We start from the raw sequence: 17,056 nt of genomic DNA, 5'->3' as shown, positions 1-17,056 counted from the left end.
GCTGGATCTAAGGATAAGATTTTTTCAATTTATTATATTCTGTATTTTGCCTTGTTTTTTTCTTTTTCTCTTATTCTCTCTTTTGTGTATGTGTGCACATATACACTCACACACGTAATTATATTCATTATGTGGTTTATAAAGATATGTGTAAACTACATGATATCGATTACACACATTTATGCATAAACCAGGGAGTGTACTTAATATACATAATAGGAATTAACAGCCAGCTAGAAATCTTTGATGTGGAACATCGCTTCAAGTTTTAAGTGGAAAAAAAAACCCTGAATGACATTATATCTAACATTTACTGAATGCATACTACATGCCAAAAATTGTTCTAAATGCTTTATATGTTGTGACTTATTTGACACTCACATTATGAAAAAACTGTGGCCCACAGAGATGAAGTAATTTAGCCCAAGTTACATGGCTAGTAAGGGCTGAGTCTCAAACCTAGGTCTGGTGCTGGGATCCACGCTCCTAACCACTGTGCTGGACAAACCCTCCAGGAGCATACACATCTGCTATCCGCAAAGCACTTAGTGATGCAAATGATAGACATTGATAGGGACCATTTTTCTCTCAGGTCATATTTAAGTACTGAGAAGTTTTTTAAAATCAAGGGCCAGAAGAACTTCCATGATATTAGTCTAGAGAAAATGAAGTATCTTAGACCTATTTTTATTTTTTATTGTTTTGTTTAAACATTTTTGAAAGCATAATTGTTTAAAAGTGATGCTACATGATTACTAATGTTACTTGAATGAGGAAATATTTTTGGATTGCTCAATCATTTGGATGTTGAATGCGGAATGTGTGTTCCATGTTCTGAACCAAGATGTAAATATTTTTACTTGCCGGTTGTACTTAGACAAAGCAGGTATTAAAGATAACATTTGCTGAAACACAATATCCTGGGACACTGAACATTAATTTGGGAATAGCTCACAATTGTCCCCTAACATTTCAGGATATTTTGTCAAGACATTTTATTGACCTGTAGATGCTTCTTTAGAACAGTAAAAATATTAAGTTTGACTTAGTGGTTTCCTTGAAACACCAAAATAAAGTGGACTTTCATTTCCCACGTAGAATGTGTTAATGTGACATTAAAGATTTGATTGTTACTTTGAAAGATTTGTTATCTATAATGTATATGGTAACATATATTACTGGAGAATACAAATAACAAAATGAAGAGTGACTTTCAGAGGATTGTTTAAGTATGCATATGACATGTACATCCAAAGAAATTCACAAGACATTCACATGACAGAATAATTTGCATTTTATAATATTGTACCTAAAATACTTAATCTAAAGATTGTTTTATAAGGTTCTAATGGTAAATTGTTTTTACACAACATTTTCTTGTTTTGAGATTGGATACTAAAAGAAGATTCTCTTTTTAATATAGAGAGACTTTTTATGTCTTTTAAATGGTGCTTTGGGGGCGCCTGGGTGGCTCAGTCGGTTAAGCCTCTGACTTCGGCTCAGGTCAGATCTCACGTTTGTGGGTTTGAGCCCCACGTCAGTCTCTGTGCTGACAGCTAGCTCAGAGCCTGGAGCTTCCTTCCGGTTCTGTGTTTCCTTCTCTCTCTCTGCCCCTCCCTCTCTCATGCTCCGTCTCTCTTTGTATCAAAATAAATTAAAAAACATTAAAAAAAAAAGTAAATGGTGCTTTGTACCCAATGGTGAAAACATAATTCCAGTTTGCGTAGGGCAAAACAAAAGGAAATCCAAATTTGCTACTTGTGGTAACTATGAACATGCCCAACAGGCAAACTGGTGAGTAAACTATATATAATGTATTTTTATATGTAATATTTATATTTTCAACCTATAAAAGTATATATATTTAATATATAACTTAATATATATTAAATGTATATACTTAAATTAGCTGTGACTTTAATACTCCCCTTAAAATGAAGAATCATGTAAGTAGCACCTATCTCCTTTTCTGGCTGAAATGTCACTAGACATACAGAAGCTTTGTCTGCTTCTGCAGTCCTAGGATTGATGCTTCCTGTCTCACCTTTTTAGAAACCACACCACTAAAATCCTAGCTGGAGGGGCACCTGGGTGGCTCAGTCGGTTAAGCGGCCGGCTTTGGCCCAGGTCATGATCTCATGGTTCGTGGGTTTGAGCCCCGCGTCAGGCTCTGAGCTGAGAGCTCAGAGCCTGGAATCTGCTTCGGATTCTGTGTCTCCCTCTCTCTCTGACCCTCCCCTGCTCATGCTGTCTCTCTCTGTCTCTCAAAAATAAATTTAAAAAAACATAAAAAAATTTTTTTAAATGCTAGCTGGAGTTAGTTGCTGAGCAAGTGTAATGAAGCCATCTCCTGTAATCCTCACTATCGTGATGAACAGAGATACTATAAAACTGTTGTTGCTAGTTTAAAAATATGCCTACATTTCATATGCCATTTAGGTTTTATTTTTTTAACATTATACAATACCTTAATTTCTTTTGGTATGTTATTTAGAATCAAATAATTATAATTTTGGGGTCAGACATTATTTTGTTGAACGTAAGGGAAATAAAGTCCAAAGATAGTTATGATGTACATAAGTCTTTAAGAAGTTTAAAAAGATAAAACTATTGGTGACATCATTATAATTAAGGCATTAAAAATAATTCTTCTTATTTTAAAATTCAAATGTCATTGTAAAGTATAGATCTCTCTGACATGGGTATTTTTACAACAAATGAAGGAGAAATTTTTGTGGCTGTTTTTCTTTGTAAAACAAATAGTCTATGTAAACATTTTATTTAGTATTCATTGTTAAATACAGATGCTCTAATACACATAATACTGTTTGGAAATCAAAAAATCCAGTAACACAAAACTACCATGGTTACGTAAATCATGTGAAAAAGTCACGAAGTCACTATCTGAACATTTCTTGTATTTGAGAAAAATATCCTCTTTTACTATTAGTATAAAACAATGCTATGAAGGTTGAGCTGTGCACAAGAGATACAACGCACATTGTTAATCATATAAATGCAGCATTGCATGAAATACTTTTAAGTGCTGATATATTTTATATTTTGCCTGAAATATAATTTGGACTTCTAGAGATGGCTATTAACTGCCTGTCACTATTTGTGATGAATAGTTCAGATGATTTATACAAATTAGTGTTTTTATTACTGAAATGTGAAATTAAAAACTGCCACTTTCTCATAAGCTTCTTAGATTTTTGTCTACTGCAAAACCCTCTCAAGCCATGTGAATAGAGAGGAAATTTTTATATTCTAAGATGGTGAGGAAACTACTTTACTTAAATCCTGTTTGTCCTAACTATGGCTTCTTAAGGTACTCAGTGTACTCCTGCTCAATACTGAATACATCTAGCCCTCACAAAATTCAAGCCAAATTAAACTTATAAATTTACATGATAGTTGATGAAGAAGTAACTAAATTCCATTGACTAGAAGGACATTCAACTTTACATTCTCTGGGGAAATACTACTATTTATAAAATGTCACTATTTTTAAAGTCTAATGTTTTGTTACCTTCCTTCTCCTATACACACTAAATAGTATATATAAAAACTCAGTCATTAAATTATTTGCAATATACAAAATTATTCAATATAATGCATCTTCACTCCAGGACTACCTGAATTCATCTTGAGTCTCTGAAGGCCACCTATTTCTTTTCTGATACTACACTCTTAATACAGACAAGATTTGCTTTGTTTTTTTTTGTTTTTTTTTTTCAGTAAAACAAGTCACCGTTTAGCATATAGTGGAATGAGTAGCTCTTGCTCAAAACTCTAGGGGGTATAAAATGCTGATGCATAGGGGCACATGTACCCCAATGTTCCCAGCAGCACTTTCAACAATAGCCAAATCATAGAAAGAGCCTAAATGTCCATCAACTGATGAATGGATCAAGAAAATGAAGTTTATATACAATGGAATACCACATGGCAATGAGAAAGAATGAAATCTGTCCATTTGTAGCAACGTGGATGGAACTCGAGGGTGTCATGCTAAGTGATATAAGCCAGGCAGAGAAGGACAGATACCATATGTTTTCACTCCTAAATGTAACAGGAGAAACTTAGCAGAGGACCATGGGAAAAGGGAAGGGAGAAAAAATGTTGGGGAGAGGGAGGGAGGCAAATCATGAGAGACTCTTGAATACTGAGAACAAACTGAAGGTTGATGGGGGGAGGGGGAGAGAAGGGGGGTGATGGGCATGGAGGAGGGCACTTGTCGGGATGAGCACTGGGTGTTCTATGGAAACTAACTTGACAATAAACTATAAAAGAAAAAAAACCTAGGGGGTATATTCTTAGTAAAGTTTATCTTACTTTGTAAGAAAATAATACTATGCTGTGTAAATGTATTTATGGCTTTCTTTCTCTAATTCTTTATATGATTTTTTATGATTACTGAATTAATATAAATTTTTTATAAAATGCATTTCCTATATAACCATAATCACAATATAATTTATAATCTGTTACTAATAAACAGTATAATGACATCCTTGTTAAGCATCAGAATCAGAAGCCTAACCTGTGAATATTAGATGCCTTCCATTTTATCTCATTCATTATCACCTATAGTATATAAAGGAGGAACCAAAGATCACACAGCTTATATATGGAAGGACTGGGATTCAAAACCAGGTCTTCTGACTTTAAGCCATTGTTCATTAGTGTTTTGTCTTTTTGTTAAATCACTAAAATCTAACAATGCACAATGTGCAAAAAGTGATATTGACCAAATTTCTACTAAAACAGGATTTGAGCTTACAGTCCTAAAAGCTTACCTTGGCTCACTTACTTATCTGTCTATTCATTCATCGGCATATGTATTGAGAGCTGCAGTGGGACGCAGTGCAATGGGGTGCTAATGGTGCGCAAGTCAAACAAGACCCCTGCCCTCATACAACTTAAATTCTAGTGGGGGGAAAAACTGTAACAAAACTGATCAAATGATAAATACTATTAATATAAAGCTGGCTGCTTTCATCACATGTTCAGTTAAAAAGCTTTGTAGCTCACTTAATAGTACGGAAAAAAATCAAGGTCTTAAGATCCACCTGAAGACAAACTCATATAAAAATACCTCCATAAAATATCAAACTGAATTATATACAGTACTAGCTGTATGCATACTTACATATATGTACAGATTCCAAATATATATTTATGCACATATAATCTATACAAAGAGCCATGCTCAATAAAAGATAAATAACTCCCTAAAAAGGCTTCTAACATCCTCTCTGAAATACTACAGAAATTAAAAGTTTCTCTTCTCAACTCTATCCAGTACATATATTCTGGCTGTGATAGGATAAAATTTTCTACTTCAAGTGCCAGTGTGCAAACTGTACATTACTGCTTTAATTTTTTGTAGGTACTGAAGTCACATGAACTGCTAATTCTTTAGTTTAGCTGTATCAGATCATTTTGTCCACTTTAGTTCAAACTGGCCCTGACCTATAAACAAATATGATGATTTTATGTTTTGTTTTTGTTTTTTAGTCTTTTGACCCTAATGGGATTTGGGCAAATGAGGTTTAATCAACAGAAATCTGTTTATCAAAACAGAAACATCTGTAGGCAGATTTTCAACATGTAAATAGATGATTACTCCACATGCAAGTAGGGATTATCTCGATCTTTATTTCTATTTTACTATAAATAATTTAGTGCCGCTATTTAAGAGTATTTAAAATAGCTTTCCCTAGAAAAAGACCAGAACTATTTAAAAAGCTTTATCTTTCCAGAAGTCTTTTATCAATATATTTTAGAAGACATTAGAAAACGCTAGGGATTAAGGGACAGGGTTTGAGATTAGAGGTTTATAAAGATTTAGTAGCACACATCAAAGTTGAAGGAAGAAGGCTGCTCATAGTCTAATAAATAAAGGAATTTTTTGTACTCCCAGTTTCTGGATGAAATGAGGTATTCATGAAATACAAAATGGCTGTTGCATTTTGCTGTAATAAACTGTTTCTCTGGGCCAGAAAGCCTCCTATCTTCTGTCAAAAACTGTATATAAAACAACAGTGGGCTAATTTGTTAATTTACAAATAAGGCTACAGCTCAGACGCCTCACATTTTGTGATTTAACAGTGTACACAGACATCAAAATAATTTCAAGATTTAATCATGATACAGGAGCTTCTCTTATACAAAGTTAACCAAACTTGAAATGCTACATTACTTTTGGGCAATGAAAATAAAGCAGCCCTTTCTTTTTTCATGGTATACGAAGAAGCTACCAGCATGTAAACAATCAGAAATTATTTCAGAAGGGGTATTTTGCTTCAAGAATTCTCAGGAGTGTATAGAACCAGGATAAACTTTTGGAGTGGGTATTTTGCTCAAAAATCCTCAGGAGTGTGTATAACCAGGATAAATCAGAAGTTAACATTTATTAGGTACCAACTACGTGCAGATGTTAGACCGGCAATGTGAGGAAAAGTGGGCAATGGGAGAAAAATATTGCATTAAAAGAGCATGGGAGCTCATAATCTATGGAAAAGATACATCCCTAAATAATTGATATGCAGTGATAAAAAAAAGATACTACACAGAAACAGGAGGAATCACTTATGAAAAATTAATTTTGAAAATGAGATAAAATATTTGGGGTGAGAGGGAGAATCATGAAATGAGGCTGGGGACTAACACTGAATACCTGGAATACTGGGAAGAAAGCAGAAAACTTTCTAGAGTGTCATTTTTGCCACCTTGTATGGCACCTTTCTCAGCAGGATTAATTCTTGGGGCTTTGCTAGAAGATGAACTGTTCCTTTTTTTTTTTTTTTAATTCATATATACTCTCAGTCTCTTGGGATTCTAGAAGTTCTCATCAAGAATTAATTACTTTGTATTTTTAAGTTTATTTATTTATTTATTGTATGTGTGAGAGAGAGACAGAGAGATAAAGAGAGAGAGAGAGAGAGAGAGCGCATGAGTCAGGGCGGGGCAGAAAGAAGGAGACAGAAAATCTCAAGCAGGCTCCATGTTGTTATGGGGCTTGAACTCATGAACTGTGAGATCATGATCTGAGTTGAGAACAAGAGTCAGATGCTCAACTGAGTCACGCAGAAACCCCAAGAATTAATCAATCTAGTCAATGTTTTCATACACTATGGAAACTGTTAAAATAAAAATGTTAATCAGATTTAGAATAAAAAGATTTGCAAATTTCGCTAAATAATGTTTAGCATTTTAAGGTAAGAAATAATAGAAATTTCATTGTGAAGATTTTTATTAAATTATAGTATATTACAGTTTATGTCCTAAGAAGAAGATTTTAGGGTAATGTCAAATAAAAACCTACTTGGCCACATTACTTCTTGAGTTTCTTCTGGGCAGCTTTCTTCTTGACCATCTGTAATCGCTTCATGGCATTGAGCTGTGACTCTTGTGAAGTTGGACCTTTAAGGGATGCTGAGGGAGAGCTGCTTGATTCTGAAGTGGTTTTGCTAGTGGTATTTCCACTGGACCCTGACGTCCCACTATTTCCATTCCCACTGAGTTGGCTGGTGCTTCCTGGAACTAAACTACTCGGACTGGGAAGACCCACTTTGCTAACATTGTCACAACTAACGGAGCGACTAAGGCCAGTTTTGCCCAAAGTTAGAGGTGGGGGTGGCTTCAATGGTACAGTGGGTGCAGTGTTGTTATTGGAACCTATTTTGGAACCTATTCCACCTTTAGATGATGTCGCCAGACCAGTCAAACCCACAGGCTTCTGGATAGTTGATGAGGTAGCAGGTTTTCCGCTATTGTTTTGGGTTGTTGAACTCAACTTTGCTGTTGAAGGACCAGCAGAAGAAGTTTTAGCTGCAAAAGCTGCCCATCCAGTTAGGCCAGTAGTTACTGAAGAGGAAACATTGGTACTAGAAGAATTTCCTGAAATAGCTGTGGATGTCTAAAAAAACAAGATAAATATTGCTTTAGAGCCAAGTATAATTAACACATAATGTAATATTCTTAAATATATAACAAATTTGATTGTTGGACTTTTTATACAGGAAGTTAATAGCTTAGGAAATTTAAATCACGCCACTAAATTAAGTTCTTATGAAACTAATCTGAAAAAACCCCACAAACATTAAAATTATTCATAGCTAATGGATGCTACCACTTCCAAAGCAGAAATTCTGGGATGCCACATTCTTGTTCCAATGACGCCAAAAAACAAACGTATGAAATTCCTTTTTGGAAATTGCTTTTAGATTCGGTTACAAGCTCTATCAGAAAATCAGATTTAATGCTTTAACTTGTTTTTCACCCAAATAAAGTAATATCTAGACCAGTAAAGCACCTAATTCTTTAGACTCTCCTCCAAATGACAAGTGGATCATTTAAAATAGAATCCACTCTTAATGAACACAAATGCTCACATCCAGGACATTTAGACAATGCCCGTGATAAACAGATTCACTTGATAATTACTTAGTGAGTCAATGTGTCAGATTCTGAATCCATTTTTTAAATAATTTTTTAAAGTTTATTTTATTTATTTTGACAGAGAGAGCGCGCACGCGCAAGTGGGGTAGGGGCAGAGAGAGAGGGAAACAGAATCCTATGCAGGCTCCTCACTGTCCACTCAAGAGTCCAATGTGGGGCTCAAACTCACAAACTGTGAGATCATGACCTGAGCCAAAAACCAACTGAGTCACCCAGGTGCCCTCTGAATAAATTTAAAAGAAAATGTTCCAATACCAATTTTGAGCAAATACCGCCTACATTGCAAAATACATACAAATTTGCATTGTTAACTATTTGTAATTATATAGCTCTGGTTCCATTACTTTATTTTCACAATTTGTTCAGGTTTCCACTGAAACTATCATACAAGAGATCCCTGCTCTGTATAAAGGATTTTATTAACTGCCTCATGAGCTACACGGTGACATTTTAGGCAGGTCTGGCTCACTCCCAGGTGAATTTCTTAAAGATATAACACCTTAGTTTCTCTAATTAACTTCCTTGGCCAGTCAAAAATTAACAGTGAACCAGCATCATTATAAAATAAATACTGCTCTTATTCACACAAGGACAAATTTTTTTCATCTTCACATTGGGCAAAAAAGTACTTTGCTCAAATTAATTATAAATTGAACTTCTTATCAGCACTCTCTCTACCTTTATATTCTTAAGAAGAGTCACAAAACCATTAAATTTATTATAGGTAAAAGATTGTTATAAATCATATTTTACTTATCAATATAGTAATGACCATGCCTAAAATATATGCAGTTATACTTGAAACCTGAACTCTGGGAGAATTGGTAAAAAACACTTTTAGTTCTTACAAAGTATCCTTCAAAACTATCTACAGGTAAACATTTTTAACCCATGTGAAAAGTAATCAGAATAGAGTGTTGAGATATTTATTTTATAAGAGGAAAAGCCCAGATTTTTGTTCTCGTTCTCTGAAAAAGAATAGGGTATTTTTTTCACATTATACATCACACAGTAACTTTCTCAAAAGGTTATCCAGAGAAAATAAACCACACATAAATTACAAATTCCTGGGGGGATGCACATAGGTAATGAGAAAAAAGTTAGTAAAGTAAGTAAAGGGACACGAGTGTAGTAAACTTTTAATTTTCAGTTATGAAAATTCTAATTTTTTCCTTTTCTATTAACACAAAACTATCTGCCATATGGCTAAATGATCTTTCAACAAACATCACAAAAGAAAACCCATCTGAAGTAATTAAAAAGACCAACACTTATGAAGCACAAACAGAAAGCAAGTTCTGTGTTCATAGCATTTTAGTTTAATCGCTTGCTGTTACTGGTATTGCTTTTCAAAAGAATGACAGATGGCTTATAATAATACTACAGGACATGCAAAAGTAGAAAGAACACAAACAATCCAGACCAAGTAATTTCTTAATATTTCAGTAAAGAAATTTCTCAACTATTTCTGTAAGTAAAAATTACCCATTATCCTAGTAAGAAAGCCATTTGCTTTTTAATATGTGAACAGAAACTATTTTCTCCACAGTAAAAATGTATTCACTTTTATCATAAAAATACCAAAATCTTTAAATCAGAATAAACATGATAGCCAAGGCCTTAACTTATTTGCCATAAATTGATTTCACTTTGGATTTTTTTTTTTAATGTCAATTTATGTTTGAGAGAGAGAGAGAGACAGAGAGACAGAGAACGAGTAGAGGAGGGGCAAAGAGAGAGGGAGACACAGAATCCAAAGCAGGCTCCAGGCTCTGAGCTGTCAGCACAGAGCCCAATGCAGGGCTCGAACCCACAAACCCTGAGATCATGATCTGAGCTACAGTAGGATGCTCAACCAACTGAGTGACCCAGGTACCTCTCAAGTATTTTTTAGTCAATTTAATTAAAATTCAACCTTAGATAAAAATGGAATGTACTATACCTTGACCTCTGTTCTCTTAAATGCTAGGAAAGTTGTCTCTTGCTTGAGTTTAGTTTCTGGTTTCTTAACCAATGGATCTTTGACAGCTGGCGCTACAGATACAACTGTGGGGGCTGGTTTCTGTGGTGGCTTCTGAGTTTTTTGAGCCTGTAAAAAATCAGTGGATTAAATTAGATACAAAATATTAACTGAATGCGTGAAAGTGTGTGTGCGCGCGCGCACACACACACACACACACGAGACTAAAAATCTGTCACAGGACTCCTCACTGAACTCAAATACAGTTGAACATTTACAAAATATTGTGGTGACTCTGAAAATGCAGATTCTTGGACAAATGATCTTTTATCATCATCCTATGAATAGGTTTATAGATTTTACTCATTTCTAAGCAGTCAATATTAAGCTTTAGAAATCATGCAGATTAGGTATGACTAAATACCATTTTAACAAGGCAAACTAAATTGTTTCCTTAATAAAAGAAAATCACAACTATTTGTAACCAGTTAGCTACATTTGTAATGAAGTGCATTTATCTATTATAGTTGGTCAATAAGACTTAGAAGAGCTTTTCTCTTAATATTCAGACATATGTCTCTAAGTAACTAAGGGTGAGTTAAAAGGTACTCTGGATCAATTATGCAATTTTAAGTACAGAATGTGGATTAAAAATTATTGGTGATAAATGGTGGATCTTTCTGAAGTTTTTCCACACTTCAGAATTAAGCATATTAAACTCTTTGAGAAGGTTCACAAATACAACTTTCTATGTTATGAAAGAAGAGTCTACACCCCCTGTTCCTTTATAAGCATTTTCGGTTTTTATTTTGACCAATAATTGATTTTTTCTTTTTTATAACTTGGTATTTTATTAAATTCTCTTCTAAATAAAGCAGGTTATGAAAACGAATTATGATTACACAAGAGTTAGTACAGTGTCTGGCACATGTTGAGTGCTGACAGTCATAGTTACTTAGACAACTGAATCTGGAAGAACCCATGCAGACTGCACAGGGAAAGGTGCTCTGAGCCAGTCCATCGTCTTTGTCAATCCTAATAGGACCACGCAGAACTATATCAGGAAATTTATTGACAGTCTGTTCCCATTTCTGGAAATTTGAATGCAGCCTGTTTGTCTGGACATTCTTGTATAATCTTTTTGTGTTATGGTTTACTGCACTGTATAATTTTGATCCTTAAGGTTCATGTCATCCTATTTTTTATATTACATGCTTTCCATATGCAAGTATACCTACTTTCAAACATCACTTATAAAGAAATATTCAGATGAAGGATATTATTAAGGATGCTAGAAGACTGCCTGTGGTAAAATATCTCAACTAGCACTAAAGGAAGACCACATTACACTCTACTACAAAACCATGTTACGAGAATGCAGCCCTCAGAGTAAATAAAAAACACATGGTTCCATAACCATGGCTTTCAATCTTACATTTCCTTCAACCCACATCTTTCAGAGGTTAGACTCTGAAGACTGACCTAACTTGTATGCATTAGCAGATGAAGATTCGTTACAATGAGGCCAAGAAGGGGCCGCTGTCTAGATCATGTTTGGATCCTCTGCTTCCTCTATATCACCTAGCCATCTTACAAGTTGAATAAGAAACACCCAAAGCCCTTGGTCCTTTGACGGTAATACTAGTTTTGGGAATTAAGGATATTATCACTGACTTGGTGCTGCTCAACAAGGTCCTATAAATTTTCACTGGGTGACTGCTTCACACATTGCAGAATGTATGAAATGCAGTAATTGCCAGTATAGTAGCAATCAAAAATACCATGTATTGCTAAATGCTGCTGAGTAGCTTTGTTACTAACCTAGATTAAATACCAATACAAGAAGTCATATGAATCTCCAACATAGCCTGGGGCAAAAACCACTGTGTGGTAAAGAGAACGTTATAGTACTGAAGAATGACTGTGGGGCCTGCCACATACCCTCACAACACTCTAACCTAGGGCTCCCTAGAATAATGCATACTGTAGGGCTTGCCCTGGTGGGGAGAAATTAGTGTGAGGAGAATGGGGCTATAAGATGCTGTTTATAGTATTTCTAAAATATCTTGGAGCAATAACCAATGCACGTATCAGAACCTCACTGAAAGCAATTATAGTTAGAATGACTAGGGTTAGCACCACCCTGTTTCCAAATTCCTTTCTCTTATTATTTTGTGTTTACTGGATCCTGATCTTTAGGCTCACTTTAGATCATGGCTTTTGGTATTTCTCCAAGTGTACTCTTAGTGAATTCCAATCATATTTTAACACTAGTCATGGCTCTCTATTCAGTACTTTGATTTTTGGACATATAGACTAAACTTATTATTTCTGGTACTAATCCACATTTCCTCCATTTTACATACCTTAAACTGAGAGCAACAGAATGAAGGTTGTGTCTAGTCCTGAGCTCTGCTCTAGTGCTATGCCAATGAATGAGACATGGTCTTACTGATCAAATGAATTACACATTTAATTTATAAAGCAGATAAAGAATAAGAGCTCAGGTGAAGAAAAGCTAAGAAGCAGGACATCTGAAAACAGAAAAGTTCACCACATATTCAGGAAATGATACACTTAGTCTGGCATGGCCAGAGGGTTTGGGTGTATATGGTAAAGTGGTGGGAGAAAGGAATACAAAGACAGACTTGGGTCAAGGAGAGAAGGTCTGTATATTTACCCTAATGTGTATAATCTCATTATATGAGTAATTGAGAGTCACTGGGCATATTTAAGTAGATAAAATTAGGTAAGTACTTTAGAACAATAATTCTAATTGTTTTAACTGAAGTGAATAAAGTGGATTGAAAGGAAGCAAGGAGCCTCCTTAAGAGGCTAAAGCAGTAGACAAGAAGTGAGGGATCTGTGGAAAAAGGTAATACTGGCAAAATGAACAGAGTCAAGAAATGTATCAGAAGTAAAACCAGCAAATTTGGTAAACAAAGGAATGTGGAATTAGAGAGGCATCAAGGATAATACTTTCTAGTTTAAGCAACTGCGGGAAAAACTGAATGGAGAAGAAAACTATTTCAATTTTAAAGATGTCAAACAAAGTTACTCTGGGACATTGAGTCAGCTGTCAAAGTTCATTCCAGAAAGAGGGTTAGAACCATAAATATAGATTTTGTGTAAACTGTCATATAAAATAGGGGAGAAAATACTTTGAGAACAGTGCTTACTTAATTGTAACTTTACAATAAAATAACAGTAAAAGAAACCTTTGAAGGTATACTAAAGAAAGATATTATGGTCACAAATTATTTATTTTTACTATTTTCAATTCTTAGTGACTACTTCTGTCAATGGCCTGGAATCCACTATATTGTTCACCCATAATCATTTGGTTGAGGACCTGGAAGACTAGTTTGAACAATAAACTAAATAAAAATCAGACTAAGCAGAAAAATTATACCTTGTTACAGAAAATCCCTGTTACAAACTGAAAGTATACATACTACTGAGATTAATAGGAAACAGCACTTCATGTATTAAATATATATAATGTTTATTTTTTTGAGCGAGAAAAAGAGAAAAGGTGGTGAGGGCCAGAGAGAGAGGGAGACACAGAATCTGAAGCAGGCTCCAGGCCCCAAGCTGTCAGCAGAGCCTGACACAGGGTTCAAATCCACGAACTGCGAGATCATGACCTGAGCCGAAGTTAGACGTTCAACCAACTGAGCCACCCAGATGCCCCACACATTTCCTATTTCTGATTTAACTGACTAAAAACTAAAATAGCTTTCCTGAACTTTAAAATAAGTACTCCTAACTTTAAATAGGATATATTTGACCAGAAAAGTTTATGTAGAAATTTATTTGGTTATAGACATGAAAACTCTTCTATCAAGCGTCCCCAATTTAAGGGGAGGAAGAAGAGAAGGAGCAAATAAGTCACTGATGTAAATAACAGCTTCTTGATTTCTTTAAAGGAAAATGAAGTTCATTTATTTTTCAAATGAATAAAAGCTACAGAATTATCCAATATAACAAATGGAAATACATTTCAGTATGATGTTAAAGGCAGTTATGTTGGTGAGCAGCAGAAAGAAAAAGTACATTGGGGAAATGAGATAAATGGTGGAAGACAATGACAAGGAAAGACTGAGGAACAGGAAAACACAGATGGAAAGACGAGGCGCCTATACAATAATGCCTCTGTAAACAGCCTCTGAGTTTGCTGGTTTAAGCCGTTCAGAGCAGACACTTTCAGTATGTCCTTACCAGACTCCCCAGAGACCAGGGCTTTGCATCTCACCATTTCCCACAGTGCTTTATAGTATTTCTAAATGTCTGTAAATACCCTGAAATACTAGTAAAAAATATTATTTTGTGGGTCTCTAATCTTGTTTATCTATAATAGAATATGTTAAAAGCTGAACAGAAAAAAATGGATAAAACATGGTCTAAGAGTATAGGGATAGATACACAAATCGTTCATATACGCTATATATACAAACACTTAAATACTCAGTATCTGTAATTTATTTTTTCAACTACTTAAAGGTTCAAATTTTTATTTTGACAAGCAAGTATCAACAAAAAGAATGACAGAGATCATTTAAAATGGAAGGAAAAAAAAGATTCTTACCATTCTTTTCATTTGCCTGGTACATCGGGCACAATACCACACAAGGCGAGGGTCATTCACTTCCTTGTCTGTCACCTGGGGCTTATGGCAGTCTTGGTGGTAGAGATTATGGCACTCCTGACATTCTACTAATTGATTACCAGATGCCACTGTCATTTGCCTAAGAAAATACCCATTGAACACTGCACTTACTTGAATGCAACAGTTAAAAAAAAATTTTTTTTAACATTTATTTATTTTTGAGAGACAGAGACAGAGCGCAAGTTGGGGAGGGGCAGAGAGAGAGGGAGACTCAGAATCTGAAGTAGGCTCCAGGCTCTGAGCTGTCAGCACACAGTCTGATGCAGGGCTCAAACCCACAAACCATGAGATCATAATCTGAGCTTAAGTCAGACACTTAACTGACTGAGCCACCCACAAGCCCCTGAATGCAACAATTTAAAGTCTTTTAGGGTTGTTTTGGTACATGTGATACATTAAAAGGGGCAAAACCCCCAGAAAACCAAATAGCAAAATAACAAGCTCTAACATGTAGCCTGTACAAGCATTCTATCTCTTTAATGCTTGTGCTCAAACATGAATATAAGGTGCCTTAGTAACTAAATTTAGCTATATTCTATTCATCATTTCTCATTGTAGTTTTTTTTCTGTCTCCCAGAAGGAAGGAGACTTTGGCTAGTCATCTAACAGTCTCATAATATTTTCTCTATACTTCTATTAAATTCCTTTATATTTGTTACCTACATGTTGTTCTACCATCTTTATTAATGTACAAGCTCATTAAAAAATAAGCTGCCTATATATTTAAATTGACTTATATATAAAGGTAAAAACAGTTTATATTTATCAGCTTATACATATCAGCTGAATAGGACGTATATCAAAAAAATATAATTTCTAGGGCACGTGGGTGGCTCAGTTGGTTCACCACCCGACTCTTGATTTCGCTTAGGTCATGATCATGCAGTCTGTCAGATGCAGCTGCATGTCAGAGTCTGTGCCGACAGTGTAGAGTCTGCTTGTAATTCTCTCTCACCTTCCTTCTCTCTGTCCCTCTCTCACTCTCTCTCTCAAAGTAAATAAACATTTAAATATATAAATTCCAAGAGCTCAAAAAGCAATCACAGAGCCTTAGACTATCATAATAACTCTCCAAATGGACGGTTATAGCTACTAGTTCTCTTTCCATTATTACTTTCCACTTATTTCTTATTTAAAAGTGATAAACTTTATGGTAGATAAAGGTTGAATATATGTGAAAACAACAAAGCTGTAACACATGCTCCTATTCGGAAGTAAATTAACTCATTCTCTACAAGGTTCACAAAAATGTATTTACTAAGTTCCAATGCACCAGAACATAACATTTTCATGAAGAAAACAGCAATAAAGACGGTAATCTTTCCTGTTGTCCTAGGCAGTAAGAGCCATTAACAATTAAAAATATAGCTCTTTGCATCAAGGAGTTTCCAACTCAGTTATTCAGATTTTTATAGTGCATCTTCTTATAAGTAAAATTATCCATGGTTTTATAATAATGTATTCATGTTTTAAAACAACACTGTCAAGGACAGAAATTACATGCTGGTTCCCCCCCCGCCCCCAGGGAGTGTGTCTTGGGTTTTTCCCTTATTATTTTCTTTACTTTTTTTTTTCTCTTCTTTTTATGGTGGTGGGGGTGGTTATGTTTAAACGAAGTTGCTTTTACAGCACCAAAGACTTAATCATCCATTTCCTATATAAAAAGTAGCTACGTTTTTTGCATGGACCTCAAGTATACTGTAGTATAGAGGTGGAATTTAAGGAAAGGTATTAAGCAGGCTGTGTTGTAGCTTATGGACAAGTAATAAATTGTATCATGTATCTTGAATGTATCATAGATAAGCTGCTATATTACAATTGCCACTTCAGATAGCTGTGAAATTAGGTGATTAACTAGTTGGTACCTAACCTTCTAATTTCTGTATAAGTCTAATTACATGAAATAGAAGTGGGGGTTTTGATTTTTTACTTTGCTTTTCTGTTTGGAGTATCATTGT

At 34.9% G+C, this 17,056-nt stretch overlaps 1 protein-coding gene across 1 annotated transcript in view; it reads right to left on the bottom strand.

Moving 5' to 3' along the window:
• Positions 1-7,243: 7,243 nt before the first annotated feature.
• INTS12 (integrator complex subunit 12) overlaps positions 7,244-17,056 on the bottom strand; it is a 25,059-nt gene continuing 15,246 nt past the window's right edge. The window contains exons 5-7 of the mRNA XM_029942446.1: positions 15,018-15,177; positions 10,412-10,558; positions 7,244-7,927 (exon numbers count right to left, since the gene is read on the bottom strand). Coding sequence (XP_029798306.1) covers positions 7,343-7,927; positions 10,412-10,558; positions 15,018-15,177 — 892 coding nt within the window. The 3' untranslated portion in view covers positions 7,244-7,342. The remainder of the gene's footprint in view (positions 7,928-10,411; positions 10,559-15,017; positions 15,178-17,056) is intronic.

Source organism: Suricata suricatta, chromosome 1 (genome assembly GCF_006229205.1).
Source record: "Suricata suricatta isolate VVHF042 chromosome 1, meerkat_22Aug2017_6uvM2_HiC, whole genome shotgun sequence".
Taxonomy (NCBI): domain Eukaryota; kingdom Metazoa; phylum Chordata; class Mammalia; order Carnivora; family Herpestidae; genus Suricata; species Suricata suricatta.
The sequence above is the reverse complement of the archived record's forward strand: the minus strand, read 5'-3'. Positions and strand labels throughout refer to the sequence as shown.